Source organism: Stigmatopora nigra, chromosome 7, assembly GCF_051989575.1.
Source record: "Stigmatopora nigra isolate UIUO_SnigA chromosome 7, RoL_Snig_1.1, whole genome shotgun sequence".
In the NCBI taxonomy this organism is placed as follows: domain Eukaryota; kingdom Metazoa; phylum Chordata; class Actinopteri; order Syngnathiformes; family Syngnathidae; genus Stigmatopora; species Stigmatopora nigra.
In genome coordinates this window covers 5,644,480-5,667,118 of record NC_135514.1, presented here as the reverse complement: position 1 = coordinate 5,667,118, position 22,639 = coordinate 5,644,480, and the positions used below count along the sequence as shown (strand labels likewise).

Below are 22,639 nucleotides of genomic sequence, written 5' to 3'. Positions count from 1 at the left end.
CGGGCTCAAACTCAATCAAATGCAAATGTTCTATATGCACACACTGGAAAATGATTAAAGATGATAAAGTTGACACTTCAAGGTGTTTTGTAAAAAGCTCCTTCAATTGTTTCACAAAAGACAGATCCAGAAAACAGTCCAGTATTTTCCCTTCAAAATAATCATCTGGAGTATTGTTCACTTTTTCAAAAGTCTATGCCCCACCTGAACTCCTAGAAGTCTTTCGGGACCCCTGGCTCCATTCAAGTCTTTAAAATGGGTTCCCATAAATATATCTTTGAGCTAAGTAAAGTGTCAGAAAAAACACAGCAGGGTGATGTTTTCAGATACAAACTCTTGGATGAGCAAAGCATTGTAAACATGTGTGTTTTCATGTTGAAGCAGTCATCATTTCACCTGCCACCATTTTTCGGTTTTGAAGGGCACTCATAATAGTTTGAATATGCCTTTTATGATTCACATCTAGAAACTTCCAAAAATGTTCGTACCCAAATTAGTTAGTTGTGATGTAGGTAAAGATTTTACCATAGTTTTAATCCGCATTGCCTCTCCTGTACTATATGTTGTTCAAACGTCATCATTTGTAAATTGCATTCCATTGAGCTACATAGGACAGATCAAATCAACACAATAGGCCAAATGAACCAACAATTCAGTAATGTCATAAACACAAAATGTTGGTTCATGAGTCAGCCCTTTGGGACCAAAGAGCGCAGCTCATTTAGACTAGTACTGCTCCTCCTTTCATCTTGGCTCGAATGAAGCAATGCATTCATCATTCCATTAACACTGCTCTAACAGGCTTCCCGTTACCGTATGCATTATGGCAGGAACTCTGAATATGTGGACTAAACTCTTTGATGTAAGCCTGACCACCGTGCAAAAAAAAAAGAAGCCTCTAATCAGACACCCAGAAAATGTCTGCACACAAATATTGGCACAGAGGAGGACATGGGAACTAACAGTTTTCATACATATTTCTCAGATGTTGCACATGGTAAACATGTCCAGACAGAGAAACTTAGCAATCTGGTTGAATTGTTACTTGTCAAAACATTGGGGTTGTTTTCAACTTTAACAGCATTAACAGTTAAAAAGAGTGTATATATGCAGTATATTCAATGTCAATGTGCAATCAGTATGTACTATTCTGTGAGTGCCAACAGTCCCACTAGGTTTTTTCTTCAGTTAATATTTCAATACATTTTAATGAACATGTGATATTTTTCAACTTCCTCAAAGCCCAAGTCACCATGTAAGGCATTTGCCCAAGTATTTAGCACAAGAAGATTCTTGTGATCTGACTACTCTTGCTAGATATTAAGATTTTAGAGCAATTTTCCAGAGTTTCAACCCCAAAAGAATAATCCTTCCAGATTTCCAGTATAGATATGAAGGGGTTTACCTGAATTCCTGCAGTCATCTTCATGCTGTGGCACCTGCACAGAGAAAGCAAGCAGATCGGGAGCCAAAAGGGATTCAGGTTTGCGACTCTCATTTAGCCATCTCCTTAAATGAAGTTCTTTAGTGTCAGATGGTCCCTGAATCAGAGGAACCAGTTTCTCTTTGATAGCCTCCCCTGATCCTGTTGGACAAAAACAAAAGTGCTCCAAGAATTAATCAATATTTAATATATAATACTAAAAGAGTTGTTTATATCTTGCAAATCAAGCAAAAACTAAATCTGTGTTTAAGATATTGGTTAACTTTTTGTAAGATTATCAAACTATGCACTTATATGAATTCATTGTATTTCTATATTAGCAACTACCATGATCTTAAGATTTAAGATCTGTACAGAGAATGCTCAAGTTGAACTGTTGGACGCCAATAATACCCTCGGGTCAAAAACATGACCAAAGCCCAGTGACAACCCCACGGGAGAAAACAGCAACTTAATCACACAGCTGGAAGCAAATCAACATAAAGATGCGAAAACAGGAGACAGATTGAATAGTTTAAAGTGTAGGTTTAAGAAAGTAAAAGACCGTCCACTTCAGTCCAGTCAGCCTCTCTCTCCCTCCTACACAGGCAGTAAAGTTTTAACAGGGCACAGCTGCACACACCTGGAGTCCTGGCACACACTTTTACTGCTCCCACAGTTCCAGAGGCGCATTTCACTGTTGCGCGGCTGCAGAACTTCAGCTCAAGATTTTGGAGCGAACCCTCAAGAGTCGGTGACGAGCCTAGAAATTTCACACCTAATAAAAATGGGAGGGAGGGAAGAACAAGGAAAGGCAGAAAACAGTGAACTTATGAAGTGAAATTGGACAGGTTTAAATGCTTTTGCTGTGGTTTCATTAAACACTTGATTGCCCTTTAATTGTTCTTGACCCCTTCCTTTTGCGAGCTTGTGAACAGGCAAATACTTAAAACCAGAACTGAGGTGAACCAAAAACCTGAGCTGTGACAGAAACATGAAGCTGTAATCCTAGAATGACGTACTAATTTGTGAACTTAACCGAGTAGTTTGTTTCGTATTAATGCATTTTTATTCATATGGGGAGGTATGTTTATCAATTTTTTCCCCAAAATTAGACCTAAAGTAATTTCCATACACGCAAAACACAATCAACTAAACCCAAAAGGAATTTTGTTTGCACCAAGAAATAATTGTCAGCATCAATCAATCCCTTAACAGCACAATATTGAGCACCTGCCAAATGGTTTGTGATTTTGTTAAAGACACATTAAAATATTTTTTGTGTGTTTAAGATTATTTGCAGATTAGCTGTTATTCTGCTATATTAGAATGCCATGCACATTCGATTCAAATGTTGAAATGCAGTCAAAGCCGCAGTCACTCTTTAAATAGAACTGCCCAAACCACATGGTGTACAACCATTCACGTGGTGTAGTCAGGTTGGGTCATTGAATGGCACACCACATGTAATGTAATGCCTGTAAAAAAGTAGTATTAGTGTGACTTGAAAACAAAAAAAATATTGACTGCTTTGATAATGATACCTCTTCGTTGGGGAGCAAAATATTTATGAAACATATTGATAGGGTTAAGTTTAACATCCTCCTAATTGCTCGTGACAATATGTTGATCGCACATTTTCGCATAGAGAAGCACAGACCCCGTGAAGAAAGTCCTTCAAACAAGCAATGAAGGCTCTTGTAGCAAAGGCCTGGCAGAACATTTCAAGGGAAGAAACATATTTGATGGGTTCCAGATTTCAAGCCATCATTAGCCACTTTTACCCTGTTGTTTAAGGCCAGGAATGTTACGCTGCCGTTACATGGAGCTGCTACTTCTCTATATGGTGAAGGAGGCTAAAACAGAATAGCTGGCTAGTAAGCATTTTAAACTAGCTGATTGGAAGAAAATTAATGTTGAAATGAGTACAACAAAAGAGGCATTCCAATTTCATAGCATTTTCCCCGCTCATTGCATATACAGATTATATAGTTGTGAGTGAAAAAAACTAATACTACATTTTAAAACTTGACAGAGAACAACTGAGACTTGGATTGATGTCCGAAGCAGCATGTTGGGCTTTTTTTGTTTTTTTTTCTTTTTGTGCTGCCTCGCACACCATTCACAAACTCAAAATCTTTCACAGTGCAATAAAAAAACAAGTATTTATGCTCTACCTAGCAATGGTTTTGTGAGATAATTTGAATTTTAATAATAATTATTGAATTAATATTATTATACTACTCATTAGAATATTATTTGTATATAAAAAATTATAAAACTTTAGAAGAAATACAGACGGCCCGGCGGATGAGTGGTTAGCACATCGGCCTCACAGTTCTGGGGTCCTGGATTCAAATCTAGGTCGGTCCACCTGCGTGGAGTTAGCATGTTCTCCATGGGCCTGAGTGGGTTTTTCCTCCTACATTCCAAAGACAATCATGGTAGGCTGGATGGACAATCTAAATTGCCCCTAGTTATGAGTGTGAGCGTGAATGGTTGTCTGTCTCCTTGTGCCCTGCGATCGGCTGGCCACCGATTCAGGGTGACCCCCGCCTCGTACCCGAAAGTCAGCTGGGATGGGCTCCCCCGCGACCCTTGTAAAGATAAAGCAAAAAAAAAAGAATGAAAATGAATAAAATTAATTTCACTCGATACAAATCAGCTTAATACTGATTGAATTATTTTGCAATCACAGACTTGGGCAGCTGTGATGTAAAAAGAGTATGTTATTTTTATGTTGCAATACAATTTCAAAGAAGTAGAGTAATAGGGAGGGGGTGGGGGTTTATCATGGATCTTTACAGCACTGTGATAACTTAAGGAGTTACTAACCAGGCCACCTGTTGAGAGAAAAGAGGAGGATTCAAACATCAAATGCACATTCTTCCAAGATGCTAAAAATGTCGATGTGCATTATAAACATTTTTGCATTATCTGTTTGATAGGACTGACTGGTCAAAATAACCCCCTCTTATTTTGATTTCCTGCCAGTTTTCTTTTGACTATCTTTTACTCCATTCTGAGCAAATGCAGGTGAACTAATATTGGGATTTTTCTACCAAAACTCCCACGCGTGTTGGATGTTTCCTGTCTTAAAATGGTCCGTGTTAACAGAATTTGCACAAACTAATCATTAATAATGCATGCCGTCTTTTTAAAGACCACGCTTCGACCGAGCAGCAATTTAGAGGTTTCATATATGTAACCATCCTCTTACTTGCATATTCAAGTTTTTTCCTCACATTCTACATTAATTTGATAAAGAGTAACTTCAGGTTCATAAGAAATCCTGTTTGGTAATAAAATATATAATATATGGTATCAAAGTTATTTTACTAATGACAATCCTCGCTATTAGGGTACTATAATATATCTCCAATTGTTGAGTATGTGTTTTATAGATGTGTTTTTATTCATGTCAAAGTCAGGTGGACATGGAAAAACAACAAGCCACTGGCGTTGAGTACATAAAGTACAAAAGAACATCAGTGTTAAATGGCACACGTTACATATTTGGTTTAAATTTAGGTTTCTGGCCATTTTTATCAATGTATGAGAGCCTCTATCTAATAAAACTTACTTTATGTTTACTTTACCATCTCTCATAAGCAAATAATGGGTATATCACAAATCTTGAGGGTGCTAGACCACTGACCACCCTTGGAAATGTAATAATTTGCAAAAATTATTAGTGCATACACATTAATAGAGAAGCTAGAAGCGGTGTGTTTTTTTATACTTTAGATTTTCTCACATTAAATGGTATCATTCAATGACAACAAATATGTTTATAAATACACAAATAAGACAACAATCTGGTAACAGTGTGGTATTGCAATATCCCCATTCCCGCATCGATGTTCTAAAGGGCACAGTGCACCTGCTCGGGTGGTATAGTCGCACTGGAGGGCTCTTAATAATGTTTTGTCCAGCTGTTAGGACTATAAAAAAGTGGGGGACCCAGGAAGAAAAAAACAAATGGTTTTGTTGCCATGAACTGTGGTATATGTGTGCAATGCATTAGTGTGTGAATATTGTAACCACACGTGTGAGTGTTTCTGCGTGTCACCGGTAGAAGTGAATGTGTGTGGTGCCGTTATTTGTCAAATGAGGGCAGGTGCAAGAAATACATAAACACACAGATTGAGGCCAGGGGGTAGAAAACACAAAGCACTTTGAGGGCAAATATGGGCAGCTGGATTTGCCATCCTAAAACTGAGCAACAACGGCGGAAATATAAAAAGCGAAAAACGGAACTTAACCACCTATGAAACTAAGACGTGGAGATGAGGGATAAAAAGGTGGGTTAGTGTTAGTGGTGGCAGAATATCTTATTTTTAATAATATGCCCCCCTTTTAGGTGCTGCTTACTTTTCTGGTTACTCACTAAATCGAAACCATGATTTTGTTCACCACCAAATTGACTCAATTACGGCTTCTTGTGAAAGCCATTTGGTCAAAACTAATGGGTCTTGGCATGGAGCTCGGGAGACAGTGAAAGTGAGGTTATGGGAGCAACGTGTGCAATGTTACAGGACCCCGTAGGAAGATAAATAAGTCAGAACAGTCCTATTGGAATCCTGCCTTAGCATTTGTAATGAGAGAACCTTTGGTTTGATACTGATAATAATGGTGGTGTATTGAAGTGACAGTCGATTGAATGGACTTCCAAAAATCACCTTTCAAATTCCAATGAAATATATTTACAACAGTTAAGAGGACCCACAATGTTTACACCACACCAGATTATTATCACCCCTTTTATCAATCTTTACTTTATTGTCATATTTAATGTTCAAGCAGAAGATTGCAAAATATGAGTGTTATTCAGACTCACTTTGGTTGCTTGGTGAAAGTTGACCAGAGATGTTATTTTAAGGATGAACAAATGGGTTATATTTTGCTTTGATCTCATAAAAAGGAAAAGACCAATCCTTTGAATGATTATTGGAAAATACAGCTCAAAAACTCCTGCCTTGAATTAATTTTCCTGGTTTCATACACAAACTCGACTGAAGTGAATGACATAAAAAAAGAACAGAGACGCAGTATGACAAAAGAAACGACGAAGGCCTGTGTCTGGACTGACTTAAAACATCATCACGATCTGCCAGGCAAAAGAACAAGGCCGTATGTGGCCCATTGAAGTCTACATTGACAGGATCTGTTTCAAGTTCCATCCAAGATTTATTTATTATTTCTTCAATGCTGACACAACGTGTTTTTAATGTAACAAACAAGATTGTGAGTGAATGAGAAGCCAAATCTTTCTTCCTTCTCCTCCTGATTCCTTGCTACCGTTCAAAACAACACTAGGTGTGGCAGGAAAATATTTCACCCTAAGCAACTAATAAAACCTCTCCAAAAAGACTCGAGTGAGGTGGATTTTGTTGGTACATTGGTACAAATGGTAAAATGATAGATCACCTAAAAGTGAACAAAAACGGCCTATTTAAAAATAACTCCATGAAGCTTGAAAATCTTTTAAATAAAATAAGTGGGATGCCATACCCAAAGCAAGTCAACCGATCATCAGATGTGCTGATAGCCCACGCCACACTTTCAAAATTTTAACAACCATCTTTCTCTACTCATTTACCAATTAAACTTTATTATTACACATTTTCCTCAATTATTCATCACATGCTGTGTGTCATTATCTTACCTCTAACTCACTCTATTCCCGAACTGTCTTTCTGAGGTTATGTCACAGCTCCAAAAATACATCCATCCAGAGTTCCTATAACCCTTATTCCCAGACATCCGCACCTATCTGCTAAATAAGAACAGCTGTCACGGCTGAGAAAGTGTATCGTTGAATAAAATCATCTTGTTACGTGAATGTGTCAAATATGACATGAAATATTTTATGAAACAAAAAAATAATGTCGGCCTAAGTTGTAATAGAATGCTCACACCAATTGGTAAGGGATTTGTAAACACAGCTTGGAGCAGGGCAGTCAATCTTCACCAAGCCGAAGACCCAGGGTAAGGCCGTAACTATGTATTGCTTCCTATCGGGTGAATCATGTCCTTGCCAAAAATAACAAGCTCTTTAAAGACGGCAAGATTGTGAAGGAAGCCTTTTTTGAGGCAGTGAATAGCCATTTTGATTATTTTAAAAGTAAAACAGCAATTGTAGACACCATTAAAAGAGTCCAACTCGCCTGCAATGGTACCAGGCAATGTGGAGGAATGCCTGTGGATGTGGTGGAACAACTCAGGAAGGATATTGATGTTTCTGTTTTTCCCTCCAAATTCATTAGTCGACTGATATGGCAGTTGTGGCACAACAATGTGTTTTCATCAGTATGGTTTTTAACGCACTGAGAGCTGCTCACTATTTTGTCATTAAAATGACACACCAGCTGAGAGGATATTTTAAGTGCTTTAGTGGGATTTTTTTGCGGAAAAAAATACCGCTATTCAAGGTGATCTTCATTACGTCTGTGGTGGGCCATATCAGTGGGTTCATTGCAATGTGCAAAGAAAGTTAATCTTTCCCGGAAATGCTGAACTAGTATCATACCTGTGAACTGATAGGTTTATCCCGTATTTATGTTTTTTGATCATTTCAAATTGTGTATACCATATAAAAACTTTTCTCATCTCATTTTCTGAACCGCTTTATCCTCGCTAGGGTCGCGAGGGGTGGTTGTCTCTAGGTACTCCGGTTTCCTCCCACATTCCAAAGATATGCATGGTAGGCTGATTGGACACTTTAAATTGCCCATGCGTGTGAGTGTGAGCGTGAATGGTTGTTTGTCTCCTGGTGCCCTGCGATTGGCTGGCCACCTGTTCAGGGAGTCCCCCCGACCCCACCGGTCTGGTCCCCGATGTCAGCTGGAATAGGCTCCAGCATCCCTTGTGAGAATAACCAGTACAGAAAATGAATGTACATAAATTTAACATAGCACAGGGCAGACTATTGTAAACAATAATGCCCAAATGAAATGAATAAAAATATCAAAAAATTCTCAAAAGATTACTTTATATCTATGACTTGAAGTTTCATCCAGCTGCCCTCAAGAACTGCACCAAACTGTATGATCATGCAATATCATGATACAAGTCTAATCAGCATGTAGGGCTCGAAGGACAAAGATGTATACCAAGTAACTACTTCTTGTGCTCAATTAAGAACAGAACCAAAATTGTAACCCACATTACTGAATATAAGCACTTTACCTCTTAAATATTGTTTTTTTGTTGACTCTTTGTCGATAGCCCACAAAGTGGCATGGTTTACAGAAACAACAAAATTAACAAATTCCACTTTCATTTGAAACTCCAAACGTATGGAAAACATCAATTCTCAACATTTCTCTGACTCTCAAGTCTTAAATGCAAGCACCCCTACCACCTTTTTTTCTAACCTGTAACTGCATGTCCAGATGTTAAAATGTTTCCCCTTGTAACTATTCAAACTGTGTTCCAAGTGAAGGTAGAGTGAGAGGAGAGGAATATTTGACTTTACTCCACAGGAGACCAGCTTCATACATTTTGGCAGCCACACAACAGTATATGTAAAAAGGTAGCTTTGCTGGTTTGGCAGCCAGAGACCGGCGGCTTACCAAACAACGTAATCCAAATCAGTTGGAAAACCCCGAACCCTCCAGATGTGACCATGGTTGAGAACTGCTACTGTTTTAATTTGATTCTAACAAGCCACAAAACTGAAATAAAGGATTCAAATGCCAGATAATGTGAAAGGTTTTTTAACCATGTCGTTAATTTAACAATGTCTCTGCCATTACTTCCAACTCTTTGGCCCTAACTGCAAAAACTTGAAGTACATTTTTGAATAAAATTGTGACTTATTTCACAATAATTTATTATACACATTACATTTTTGATCACTACTATATATAGGAACATTTTAATGCTTCTGTGATCATGAATGATGGAACGCCAACATATCACCAAAGTCTGCTGTTTACTTTCGCTTTACCTAAAGCTTTAAGGACAATTTAATTTCAATTATGAGCTGCCCGTCCCACAAGTCCACTGCTGTAGTTCCCTGACATCTTAATTTGATGTTAGTTTTGTGCCACAATAGAAATGTTTGGGTTGTTAAAAAGTTTTAAAATGTGCACACTGTAAAAGGTGAAGAAGACCTTGGTTTCTACTTGGGGCCCGGTCCTACCTTTTCAAAGTGTTCAGGTAATTGATTCATCAGTTGTGTTGTTTTGAAACATGCAGTGATATATTCTGTAAATCTTTGCACCAGGTATAAAACAATATTAACATGGTTGTTGATGAAGGCCAAAAAAATGTATTTTATTTACCTTGATCTTTATAAACCTCATTGATAAGGCTTTCACTGAGGGGCAAGGGTGTCCCGTTCAACATTCCATGAGTCCAACTTTGCCAGATTGCTTGCAGCAGATGTGTTTGGGCTCTTGTGGCCTGCAAAGTGAAATGAGGAAGCTCCAAAATACACTCTGTTGTCAGGACAGAAGACCTTTTACTCCTGCAAGGTAATTAGAATATTGGAAGATTAGGATGTGGAGGCCAAAATCAAGTGTTTAGCAAGACAAGCTTAGTAAATGTTGCCCATTTGCCACCAAACTAGAGATAAGATCTTGAGCCTGAACCTGAACCCAACCCATAGACTGGTCTCCATTCGGCCATAGGACACACAGAGAGACAAGCGACCATTTCCAGACACAATCATACAGCCACCAGCGGGAAACAAGCCCGCTCCTGCCCGCACAGACGTCAGGTGAGTGATCTACTACACCAGCAGGCGTAGAGTATAGTATTTAGTCCTAAAAAGATGTGCGGTATAATGTGACTTTCTAAGGGGGCATACGGATCAAACGAGCCCTGAAGGGCCAGACACGAGTAGCTTTGGTACACGTGTTTGTAGTGTTTACCATGTCAGCACATCCCAATAGTAATCAAGGCTGATCGAAGGTCTTGCGGTCGACCATTAAAATAGCCTGGATACCTGCGTAATGTGTATCTCATGCTATTATTGCACCGAGAGACTTGGTGAAAAGTAGAACACTACAGACACACTTCTTGGTTGTACTGCTCATGTGACTTCCTTTTTGAATTTGTCTACGTGCAGGCGACACCCTTTCGGAATGTGCAACCCAGCACACGGTCCTTTTGATTCATACAGTATCTCAGAAATAACACATGCAATGTTTTTTCTTAAGATTTTCCCTTCAAAATAACACATTTGTACTCCCTATTAAAACCATGAAGATGAATCAGCAGGCGTCTTATACAAGGGAAATTGTAAAATTCAACAATTTTAAAATAACAGCTTATACGGACGGGGAGGGGGCTAATATGCGAGAAAATATGGTATATCTATAAATTCTGTTGACTGCTTTGTAAAATCCTTTCAATCAAATACAGTGAGCTATTTCACATCTGCCGGAGGAAATCAAGATATCCAGCCAGCAAACCTAAGAATTTACAACCACTTTTTAATTGAGTGAGTGGGGAACTAAGATAATGTCATGGCTAGATTTCTGGTCACTTTTGAAATGTTTTATTATTTGTCAGTGTCAAACATTTTCTATGTGCGCATTTCTCAGTCCTTGGTCTTGAAATACTAAAACTAAGAAAGTAAAGAATGAACTCACTCCTCCTTTCTCCCATAACTCTCCACGCCTCTCAACACACACCATCTGGAGCACCCTTGACCTAACACACATGCACACACAGATTCTCAGGAGAGAGCTTCATTACACAGGGATTACTAAAAAAAATGTTTTAATCAAGTTGTGCAGACAGCTGCAGATTTCAAGGCGAGAAAATGGCATTGACGTGGTTCATCAGGCGTTAAAGAACGTCATATCAAGAGGCTTTGCTAGGGTGGTGGGCTATGTGTAAATGTTATTAACTGCATATATAGCTTCCTGATATTGACTAACATGTCTAGCTGAGAAAGATATGTTGTTACTTTTAAGTTGTATTCACAGTAGTTGAAGTCATGTCAAAGTGAAATGAAAAATAGAGCAGTGGGATTTTGTTTAGTATTATTCTGGGCCAGGTGAGGGAAATATGACCTATGAAGCACCAAAAAATGAAGAGACTTGAGTTTGAGGAACTATGAGGAGGAGAGTCAAATGCACACCACAGTGATAATCCATTCAGCGTTGTTAATCCATCTACCCTTCCCCATTTCCCACTGTTTTTTTTTCTTCCCGCATACATCAGTTCCACGAATGATAGATTCAGGCACTAATCGTGTTCGGGAATAAGTCATATAAAAAAAATAATCAAATCTCGCTCTTAATTTTGACACAATTGTGTTTTGGCCTTGGTATATAATACATGAAAGATCATGAATGTAGATTTCAGTTCAGATTTTGGTTGATTTCAGTTAAAGAAAACTTCATCAAAATTATGTTAAGGTTGAATTGAGCACTGTTCTTGTGCTTAATCGGCAAGTCTTCTGAACAGTACATCTAGTGAATATATACCATTATGAAACAACTCCTTAGTTGCATCAAATGCAGATGTCACGACACTCTACCTTATACTATACTAAAGTTGACTGCATGAACAATACTGATGAGTTTGCTTAGATTTTGTATTTGGATTGAACTCCTTTAACCCAAGTGTGTCTGTGGTTTCAAGATGCATACATTTTATGTTTGGAGAATATTCTCCTGAGTTTCCCAGACAAACTAGCCATGTATGGGACCACAAGATTCTGCCAGTTTTGTCTCCACATTCAGCTGTCAATGTGTGCTTATGGCAGCAGTTTGGATACCCTCAGGTAGAAAGAGACTTTCTGATGTGAGTTTCTGCTCTTTTCGTTTTCCGCTGTCAATGATGGGGATATTCTCTGCTCTATTCTATCTCTTACTTAAATTTCTTAAGTTTCGGTCACACATAAAGGTTTGAAAAACTTTATGAGATGAGAAACTCTATTTTCACTTTGGTTAATGAAATTACTTTTGTTTCTATCAACAGATTTAAATCAATTCCGTTTCTATCTATCAAATTAAATCTGTTTCTATCCATCTATATATATATATATATATATATATATATATATATATATATATATATATATATATATATATATATATATATATATATATATATATATATCTATATCTATATATATATATCTATATCTATATCTATATCTATATCTATATATATATATATATATATATATATATATATATATATATATATATATATATATATATATATATATATATATATATATATATATATATATATATATATATATATATATATATATATATCATCCTGGTATAACACACTACCAATTTTACTATTATTCACGTTTATGATTTAGTAATAATTCCAACAAAAACACAGTTAGGCAAACTTGGCATAATTTGGCTCTCTAAGCAGTAATTGGAATATTTGTACAAGGAAGATTGGACGGTATGCATGTTATGAATCTGAGTGCGATTTTGCAAACATACATTTGTGCATTTATAGGTGAACAAGGTTCATTGTGATCTTTCACATTTGCGGTACGTTTTCTAAACATGACTTAAATCAGTGAAGCATTTGTAAACCCTTTCTTGGTTGTGGTTATTTGGAGATGTAGACCAGGAGCTGTTTGCCTTGACCAACTATGAACAGAAGTAATGAGGCATTATAATCACCCCCCATGGCTCATGCCTCAGATGCCTGAAGCAGCCTTCATAAATCACTACCATGAGCTAATCTAGAGTCTAGACCACAGGTCCAGACATAGTAATAGACTCCAAGTTCACATAAAATAATCCTTAAAGTTGTGTTTAAAAAAACTGAATAAAACTATTGACAATGAGCTGTAACAACAGTTAGATATCCAAACTGTTCTTAATCATTACCAGGCGTAATCAATTTTTGTGGCTATGTAACATGCACCTGTATTGCCACATGGTCTCAGAAATTATTCTGTCTGAAATAGCTGAGCAAGAAATAGAGGTTGTTAAAAGAGCCACATAAAAGCTGTCGTGGGTCTGAATTATAGTCTGTAAAGTGACCAACCAAACGTAGATGCTGTGGGTTTGTTGCTTCGTTGGCCTCCAGATGCTGATGCTTCAAGGTGGCCCTTCATATTTCAAGGCAATAGTGTGAGGGTTGCAGATCTTGCATAGATCAATGCATGTGTTACTTCTAACACACATTCTTAGTATCACATCCCTCAACCATTCCTACTATTTATAGCAATGATCTCATCTGGGAATAGGGCCTTTACAGTCAGAACATTTGAAACTGAGCAGGGTATAGTTCGAGAGCTCAGATATTGCAAGTGTATGCCAATCTAATGGTGAAATGGTTTATAATGCCAATCAGACATTTGTCATTCTACTGGCCCATTTACACTCAAAGATATATCATCTTGTTCTTAGCAAAAAGACATCAAACTAACCTTCACCACTGTTCAGACACAATCAGAGCTAGTTTAAACAAAGCAAGTTTATCACAAAAATACTTTTTAAACTTAGTGAGTTAAACAACAATTTTCTGTTGTAAAGGTGCTATGTGCAAAAGATTTAATAGTGGGAGTTGAAATATTTTGCAATAATTTTCAATATTTGCACTTATAGCTAAAATCAAAATAATTAAATTTTGCGGTCAAAATTAAAATGGATTTACATAGCGAGAAAATCATTTTTTTTGCACATTTTTTTCCCAAGCCCTGGCTGCTAACCACTTTAGACAATTTTTATCATCCTACTTATTTTTTGGGGTTTTTATGACTACTTTTTTGTGTATGCACTTTATGGTGGAGCTTTAAGTCTCATCAGCGACGGTCCTTTAATTTTCTAGCGACGCCTTCAATCCAACAACACAAAAAATAATCAATAATAACCTCATACAATTAAAATGTATTTTAGGAATATAGCCATATTTTACTCACCAAAAATCCTTTTTAACTGTACAGAATATCCATCCTCCCTTATTTCCTCCTCCTTTTCTATCGCCATTGAAGCTAATGCTGAAAGTCGAGCCTGTCCTGGAGTATTTCTGGCATACGTTTTTATTTGATTAAGTGCTGAAAATGTTCGTTGCCGGTTGTGACAGATTTGCTTGCTTTGGAGGTGTCCGACCTTTCTTAATGATATTCAGCTTTTTTCTTTTGAAAAGTCAGTCTTGAAAACATCTTTAAATCAACACAACAATATATTTGCTAGTGCAGCTCGCTCCAGATACAGTTTGGTAGCTTTGGCCTGCCTACTCTATCACCAGCCAATCAAAGTTGTTGAAAGTGACGACGAATACCTATGCCAGCGAGAAGTCAATGACGTATCCCTGTGCTTGCGACAAGGCATTGTGGCCAACTCGAAATCTGATTGGTTAAAGCAACATTCTTATCGACGCTTGTTTAATGCAGCAGAGCCCGCAGAACTGATTGTGAAGGCTTTGGGGCAGATTTCTGACCCTGGCAACAAATAATAGCTGGAATGTGTTTGGTTATATGCTTCAATATGAAAACACACATCTGGAAGCAGTGCAACCAGGGGGAAAAGCAATAAAAGGAAGCTAACAGACTATTTGGAATTATTTCATAAGTATTGATGGACAAAATATAATATATGATTCAGATATTTCTTAGGCCAGCAGAGAAGGCCTTGAAGACCCCTACGGCCCACCACTGAGTCTCATTAGGCTTGTTGTATATTGACGATAAAAGTATTCAATTCAAAACTAGGTTCCTCTCAAAACTGCTACTCATTCCTACACCACACTGTCAATTAGAACTAATTATTAGTATATTTTGATGATAGTTGGATAGAGATGAGGAAGCAAGGAATACCTCAAAAGAGAGAAAAGGTCAAACCGAAGCAAAGGTATGTTTTAAAAACCCTAAATATTACACAAGAGCACTATGTCTATGGAGGTTGTCAGTGTTATTTCTAAGGGCTGGTCTTAGATCCTACAAAGAAATCCAACACGGTATGATATGTAAGGGTTTCTATATATATTTTTTTTTAAACGGAAAAATAACATCCGTTTCCCACCTGAATCCACTATGTGATGTAGGCAGGCCAAAAAGGCACTTGTGTAGATCAAACAAGCAGCTATACATGGTTCATGTTGAGAACAGAGATTTACAACACTCTTAATAATATATATAATATATATACTCTTAATAAAATAGAATAATATAACCTACCATTTTTTACCAAATATCCCTTTTAAAAGTCAATAATTCATAACAGGTACTCACCAAAAAGAAGGCATCTGGATCATCTTCCCATAAATTGCTGTGCTAAAGGAAGGAATAATGGGGATGAGGGGCGAGAATCCGCCTGTACTGTCTTGGCATGTAAGACCTGCCTGGAACCCAAAGACCTAAAGAAAAGGACAAAGTTATCAGCAGATGTGCTTGAGCCCATACACATTAACATACACCAGAGCTGCCAACTTCTACGGATTTTCCGGAGTTTACCCGGACAAGTGATGCAACCTCCAGGACACATATACATACATACACTTCAAAATTATATGTATTTTATTTTGTCCAATGAGGTTAATATGGCTTTCAACAATTTCTGTTGCCGAACGCTGGTTTGAGTGTTAATACTAAAAATTCTGGAACAAATTATTCTAATTCAGTGCTTCTCAATCATTTTCTGTCATGCCCCACTAGAAAGAAGCAAGGTTTTGAGGAAAAGAGCGGATCTTGTCAGTAACCTGGAAAAGGTGTTGATCTTTCCCGTGAAACCGTAGATTTAGTTCATTGAGCTTTCCAACTATGTCACTCATGTAGGCCAGTTTCAACAGAAAGTTCTCATCACTAAATTTTCTTTCAACTTCATACTTTCGCTCGTGCTCCAAAAATGTTCTAATCTCTTCTCTGAGCTCAAAAACTCAAGACAACACTTTTCCTCGTGACAGCCACGTGGCAGCTGAGAAGACACTTGTGTTCAGTGGTTTGGTCTTAATTAGAATGACTGCAACCCTACAACCACACTTAATTCAGAGCTAAGGTATCTTGATTCTATTGCGTCTCTTCGTATAACACAGTATGTTCACTCAGCAATAGGTGAGGTCTTCTTGGAAAATCTTGGCAATATTCGGCATGCTTTCGCTGAAAAAACACAAACGACTTATCAACATGATTGGGTTGTATAATGTCTTTAGTGACTGATCAGAAGGCCCAGCTCTGTTCTGGGCTGTCCTTTGAATTCTGTGGAGGAAGTGGGAGAGCTAAGGATGCTGCCCAGGATTATGTCCATCATGGACAGCACAGCCCACCCCCTGCACGATTCTGTGGACTCCCTCCGAAGCTTTTGCAGTTCTATTTAATGTTAAGTTGTTTTGAATTCATCATTTGAAGATGTTTAGATGTGTGAAACAGGTCATTTTGCAAGGTTTTAGTTGGTAGTTTTTTTTTTTTTTTTTGAGGACAGTGGAGTGAATTAGAGAATTTACATAAAGTACTGCTCCACGTGCAAAAATTCCAAGTTACGAAATAAGTTCTGGAACCACTTAGTTTTGCAAGTAGAAGTACCACTGTATAGTTGTTAATCATCCCTCTGAGGGCAATCATCATGATATGTGTATAGATGATGTTTTTCCATGTTCGTAGTATACAGCACCTGCAGTGTTAGAATGTTTACAAAAAATGTACTTAAAATATTTTGTTGCTCAAGGAACATAGGGACACTTTGAACATTCTGGGATGGATATCCTCTAAAACTGATTTCAAAGTAATTTATGACTTTGATCTGTAAGTTTGAAATTGGCACACAGCAAAAGGAACGTGCTGTTTTCTGTTACGATTATATTGTGTCAAATATCCTCCAAAGTCAATATGCTTTCTGCTTAGACAGAAGGAACTAATCCCGAAAAGATAAAGAACTGTAAGAGAATTCATGTTTCCAACATCCCCAAAAGAGTTTTGAAGCCTGAGTAGGTAATACTGCCAAACACATAGATATGTTAGCACTAGCCAAGCACCATGAGAAAAGACATTTGTAAAAAGGAATTAACTACATTTACATGCAGAAATGAATAATAAATCATAGTCATCATGGATTCACAGTTTACAAGTGCAAGTTTGATCTTTGGCCAAACAGGAAGAAAAGTCTGGCTCCACAATGCTAGATAACAATTGTTTGGCTTGTTTTATGTTCAGGCATCACAAGATTTAACACTGCAAGACTAACAGGGCCAGATCTGGGCGGTGGATTTGCAGCAAAAATTGTATTGACAGTGGCTAAAGATATCTAGGCCTCTGGGAGGTATGGTAACCAAAAGTTATAAGTCCTACAAAATTTAACCTTTATTGAGATTAAAAAGATAATCTTCCGTATCTCACAAGAGTGACCTTGTCGCACATGACACAACCCGAGAAAATAAATGACTGCCACTAATGATACCCAGGTGAACACACCTGGGTAATTACGCGAGGCAAGGACAAGATGCCGTACACCACACAAATGAGGAACACAAGAAAATAAAACAAGTGACAAAAAAATTCGTACTGATTGTGGTTTTATGTGACATCAGTGTTCAACGAGAAAAAGTACTTTGGTGATTAAGTTGAATTAGTTATTAGGCTAAAGACCAAAAACCAATTGTTAAAATGTATTTTTTAATTTTTGCAAGAGATCTGACTTGATTCTTGTGGTTATTTTGGCATCCAAAAGCTGAATGTATTTTTCATATCAGACAAAACAAAAAAATAAATGTTTTTTCTTTTACCATTGTGGCCATCAAAAGTGGAGCTAAGCGTTAATTCATTTCATCATTGCTGTTGAATGTAAAACACGTCTTTTTGCTTACCCCATCAAAACATCCAATAAATAGAAAATTTGTCTTATTTTAAATAAAATACTCAGGGAAAGAGAGTGTGTGTCATTTAACAGCAAAAGATATCTTGTTTTGAATGACTACAGAAATTTCTGCACGATAAGGCTCACTGGATGATTTAGTGCACCTTCAATCTTAAAACCTGTTTCAAATATAAAGCGCATCGGATTATAAAACACAGTAGAAGTGGTAGCAGTAGGTTGTGATTGTGGTGCTAATAGGAATTTCACGCAACGATTAACCAATGTTGATCGATATATAGTAATGTGCACCAAATTATACGGCGCATTTTTATTTTGAGAATATTAAAGTCTTTTAGTTGCGCTTTATGGTGAGGAAAATAAGGAATATTAAAAATAATGCAGAGGTGTTCAAGCCATTATTTAAAATTCAAACCTCTACAATGATTTCATAACGGTCTAAATTGTCTAAAAAAAATTGTACTAAGTTGAATGATTTTTCAATGGAATCATAAGAAATTTCACTCAACTAATTGTTTTTTCAGGATTAGTTAATTGCAAATGTTGATGAACATATCTTAGTTTATGTTTTTTTCTTTTCAATCTGGAGAACAATTTTGGAAATGCCAATTCTTAAGAATGATTGATTATGCCTGAGTCTACCCTCCAAAGGTGATTTTAACTTATTTTTGACAAAAGTGGGGGTGGGATGACGGCTTACAAATAGAATCAAGAGAGACACCTCAACTTTGATAACCAATCTCCACAGTGTTATATATTCATTTCAAGACACTTCCTAAAATGGTTGAGTTTAAGTTACACTGACCTCTACTAAGTCATAATCCTACTCTCAAAACACAGAAGCCCCATTTGACTGCCTGAATGCAGAAATGTCTGTTGACTGGTTGATTAGAAGGATCCTTGTCAATTTACCAGTTGGTTGTTAACTCTTGAGTGACCCCATGATAAGGAGTAACAGCATGCCATACAACAAACATCCTGCCTTAAAAATGCTTCCAAACTGCAGGAGAGCATTGCCAATCAGCATGAATGCACCTGTTATCATTCCAAAGCGTTTGATTATCCACATTTGCCCAAATAATTGATCAATATCACAGAACACACATCTATGAATGTGACAAAACATGTAAAATTTAAGAAAGATCATCTTTTGGAATGGGTTGTTTAAAAGTGTTTCTTCATTAAGATCTTAATGTTAAAAAAAAAAAAACACATAAAATTGCAATTTTGTGGATGAACTAAATTAGTAGTTCTGCATTTTCAATAATTGTATATTTCTACACGTGTTCATGAAACTTCAGTATACCTTAACCGTTAAGTCTCTCTGCTCTGTTAGAAAAAAAGGGAAGAGATGACGACAAACCTTTTATGTGGAGATTTGTGACTCACATACATGGACACAAAACCTGTGGCTTTGAGTTGAAAATGAACTGAGAATTATCAGAAATTCTAAAGAAAATTTGAATGTGCAAATGGAAAAAAACTGAGAGCTGCAAATTAGTTGATGTACGACTCATTCAGTGCAAACCATTAATGATTGTCGTTGATCAAGTTCTCAGACTATCATGACATTTCAAAAGAAATGTGTAAATTTCAGTTTTTGACACTCTCCACATCCATGATGCATACTGCTGTTATTGAACCAAATACAGATAATCTTGGCTGCAAAATAGATTCAATTAATTGGCAACATAATCCTGGATAATAATAGCAGAGTTTGGATCACATTCAGCGATACTTGACAATATAAAACAAACATGTCATTGAAGTTAAAAGCCAAACTGACTAATTCAACACTAAAACTGACACCATAACACCGGAAGGTCATAGTGCCAGTAATAGCAGTCTTAAGCATCCCATTGAGTGCCTGAAAGCGTCCAGAGCAGGGCTGGTACTCATCAGGAAACTTGCAGGGCTAAGATTTTTATGACCAGGTGGAAAAAGGTCATCAAGGTCAATAAAGGGTCATTTGAAAAATAACAGGCTTGAATTGCAAGTGTTACAACTATTCAGTTCCTTGACTAGACACTGAAGAAATCTGTAATATATAAATATATACACATTTTGTGTGTGTGTGTGTGTGTGTGTGTGTGTGTGTGTGTGTGTGTGTGTGTGTGTGTGTGTGTGTGTGTGTGTGTGTGTGTGTGTGTGTGTGTGTGTGTGTGTGTGTGTGTGTGTGCATTTATACACATACACATAGTATTCAAAAATAATTAGATAGACACACCTTGAGGTAAAAATGTGCATAGCAGTGATGTAGAAGATTGTCAGGAGGCAGATTGAGACCACTAACGGCGCTGACCAACTCTGGGGCATACATCGGCACAGAGTGTTCAACATTCACCCGCTCGACCTGGAACTTTACACATGGTAGCGGGCGTAATGGCTGGAATGCTGAAATGTTGAGCAGTCCAGGTTTAGCCTAGGAGAATTAAAAATGTGTGGGGATAAGTACAATAATAAAATGAGTATCCACAATGCAAATATTGATTGACCAGTTTTCTTCTGTTGTCTAATTGTAGCCAAAGTTACAAATTTGAATATAAAAGAGATGTAGCAGTAGAGCCAAAGGGGTGGATGGAATGAAGCTGCTATCTTGTTTTTAAACATAGTTTAGTTTAAGAAAACTGTAAAAACCTAGTTGCCGCAAGTGTGGGGGCAGATAATTGATGAGGAAAAAATGGGTTAAGTCACTACAGAACTTGGATATGAACTCAGCATGTTCTCATCTAAATTCCACTGTACCCAGCAGGATTGCACAGTGCACCGGTACTAAAATAGTGACACTCCACCTCAGCTTCAGAGCCAGTATATTTTTTTTTTTAGTTTTTTTTTCCTCACCACAGTATGCAGGGATGTTAAGCCTTCAGGCAGTCATTGGTGGCAAGGGTTTGTGGTATTCGAGATAAACATTTTCATGACGGTTCCATGATATAACTTTGAGCCTATAACATTAAAAGATTGTGTTCTTTTTTAATGTATTAGTCCATAACCTTCTGGTTCAACCCACTAGGTGAACGTGTTTAAATCTGCACTTTAACTTCAGTAATAGAAATACATATTTTTCAAGATGTTCCTTTATAAATTATAGTTTGTATGGCCAGCAATTTCAGATAAATATATAAAATGTCTGAAAAACTGTGACATTTGAGAGGTGAACAAAAGTTTGGAGTTAGGTCAATAGGTGTGTCATCATTTAAAGAAAATAATTAAGGTGCATACATTTAGGCACATTTAAAGAATTTTTTTTTTTTAATTGATTCCGGTTGAAGGAGCTGCTCTGTGGGTAGTTTTGACGACCTTCATCATCCTTTGCCTATGTAAAAACAGTGGTACCTCTACTTACGTATGCTTCTACATACAGAATTTTCATGTTACGAAACCCTATAATAGGCAAATTAATAAAACACTATCCAAGTTGCAAAATCCTGGAAAGCGGAAACACATTATCTAGTTATTTAATTTAGAAATTGTCGTAGTAGCGTTAGGTTCTGCTTGACAATCTCACTATACGGCTTGCCTGTCTAAAAACTTCGAAATGTCCATTTATAAGAAGACCGGATATGCATCTAAATTTTGATGAGTTGTCAAGCATGTTCAGGCCTTCAAAAAATACAAAAATAAAATAGGGACCTCACAGCAGTTGTTGTTTAGGTCCCAAATATAAAAAAGGTTTTGTATATGATTTGCACTCACCTTGCCTCCAATAATGACAGGCACTAGCATGTGAAGAAGGTTGAATTCAGCAATAGAAACTGTGATTGAGACTTGGAGGAGTGTCAGGCAAGTGAGTCTTGTGGGGATAAATTCCTCTAATCGAGATATCTCTTCTGGAGTGACGAGACCGCAACTGTCCTCCACTATTTCTGCAGACATGATAAATCATCCACACACAAATGTGTATTTGAATCCACAAAGATAATATTAGAATAAAGTAAGAAATTATTCTTTAACATATGTACACATAGCCTCTCAAAAAGGTAGGAGTACTGTGACCCTACACCACTTTGTAGCTTCAACATTCGCAGCTTCATTACATCAAGCAGGAACCTTCATTTCGGAGAATAATTGAAGCGCATGGATATGTATGGCAGAGTAGTTGAAATCTTCTTGTCGAAAAAAAGGATGGATGGATTTTGTGTACAAATAAAAATGATTCCTGGTGAGTAAAATCACGTTACTAAAATGTAGCTACGTATATCCTTAATGCAATTGTATGAGGTTAATGAGGATGTTTTCTTCTCTATGTGTTGCAGCTTTTGCTCCGGTAAATTTTTTATAGCCATGAAATAGTTATTGAGGGTTGGCTTGATACAGACGCAGAACTGCTGAAGCACTATGTATGAAATTCACAACTTGCCGCTGTTATATCGATTATTCAATTCAACAACTCCCTTCATGAAGTTGATATTGTTGACTTTAAAAGATCAGTTAAAAATATTCAGATATCAGATATTACTGGCAA

The 22,639-nt window shown here is 37.1% G+C and overlaps 1 protein-coding gene across 9 annotated transcripts in view; it reads right to left on the bottom strand.

Moving 5' to 3' along the window:
• The window catches only part of vps13b (vacuolar protein sorting 13 homolog B), a 197,146-nt gene that overhangs the window by 150,345 nt on the left and 24,162 nt on the right, over nt 1-22,639 (bottom strand). For all 9 annotated transcript variants that reach the window (XR_013326843.1, XM_077720537.1, XM_077720539.1 and 6 more), the window contains 6 exons: nt 21,871-22,040; nt 20,402-20,596; nt 15,603-15,727; nt 9,715-9,899; nt 2,067-2,201; nt 1,406-1,585 (listed from right to left, as the gene is read on the bottom strand). Coding sequence is in view for 8 of the 9 variants with exons in the window: in XM_077720537.1 (XP_077576663.1) it covers nt 1,406-1,585; nt 2,067-2,201; nt 9,715-9,899; nt 15,603-15,727; nt 20,402-20,596; nt 21,871-22,040 (990 nt within the window). In the remaining variant the exon portion in view is untranslated. The remainder of the gene's footprint in view (nt 1-1,405; nt 1,586-2,066; nt 2,202-9,714; nt 9,900-15,602; nt 15,728-20,401; nt 20,597-21,870; nt 22,041-22,639) is intronic.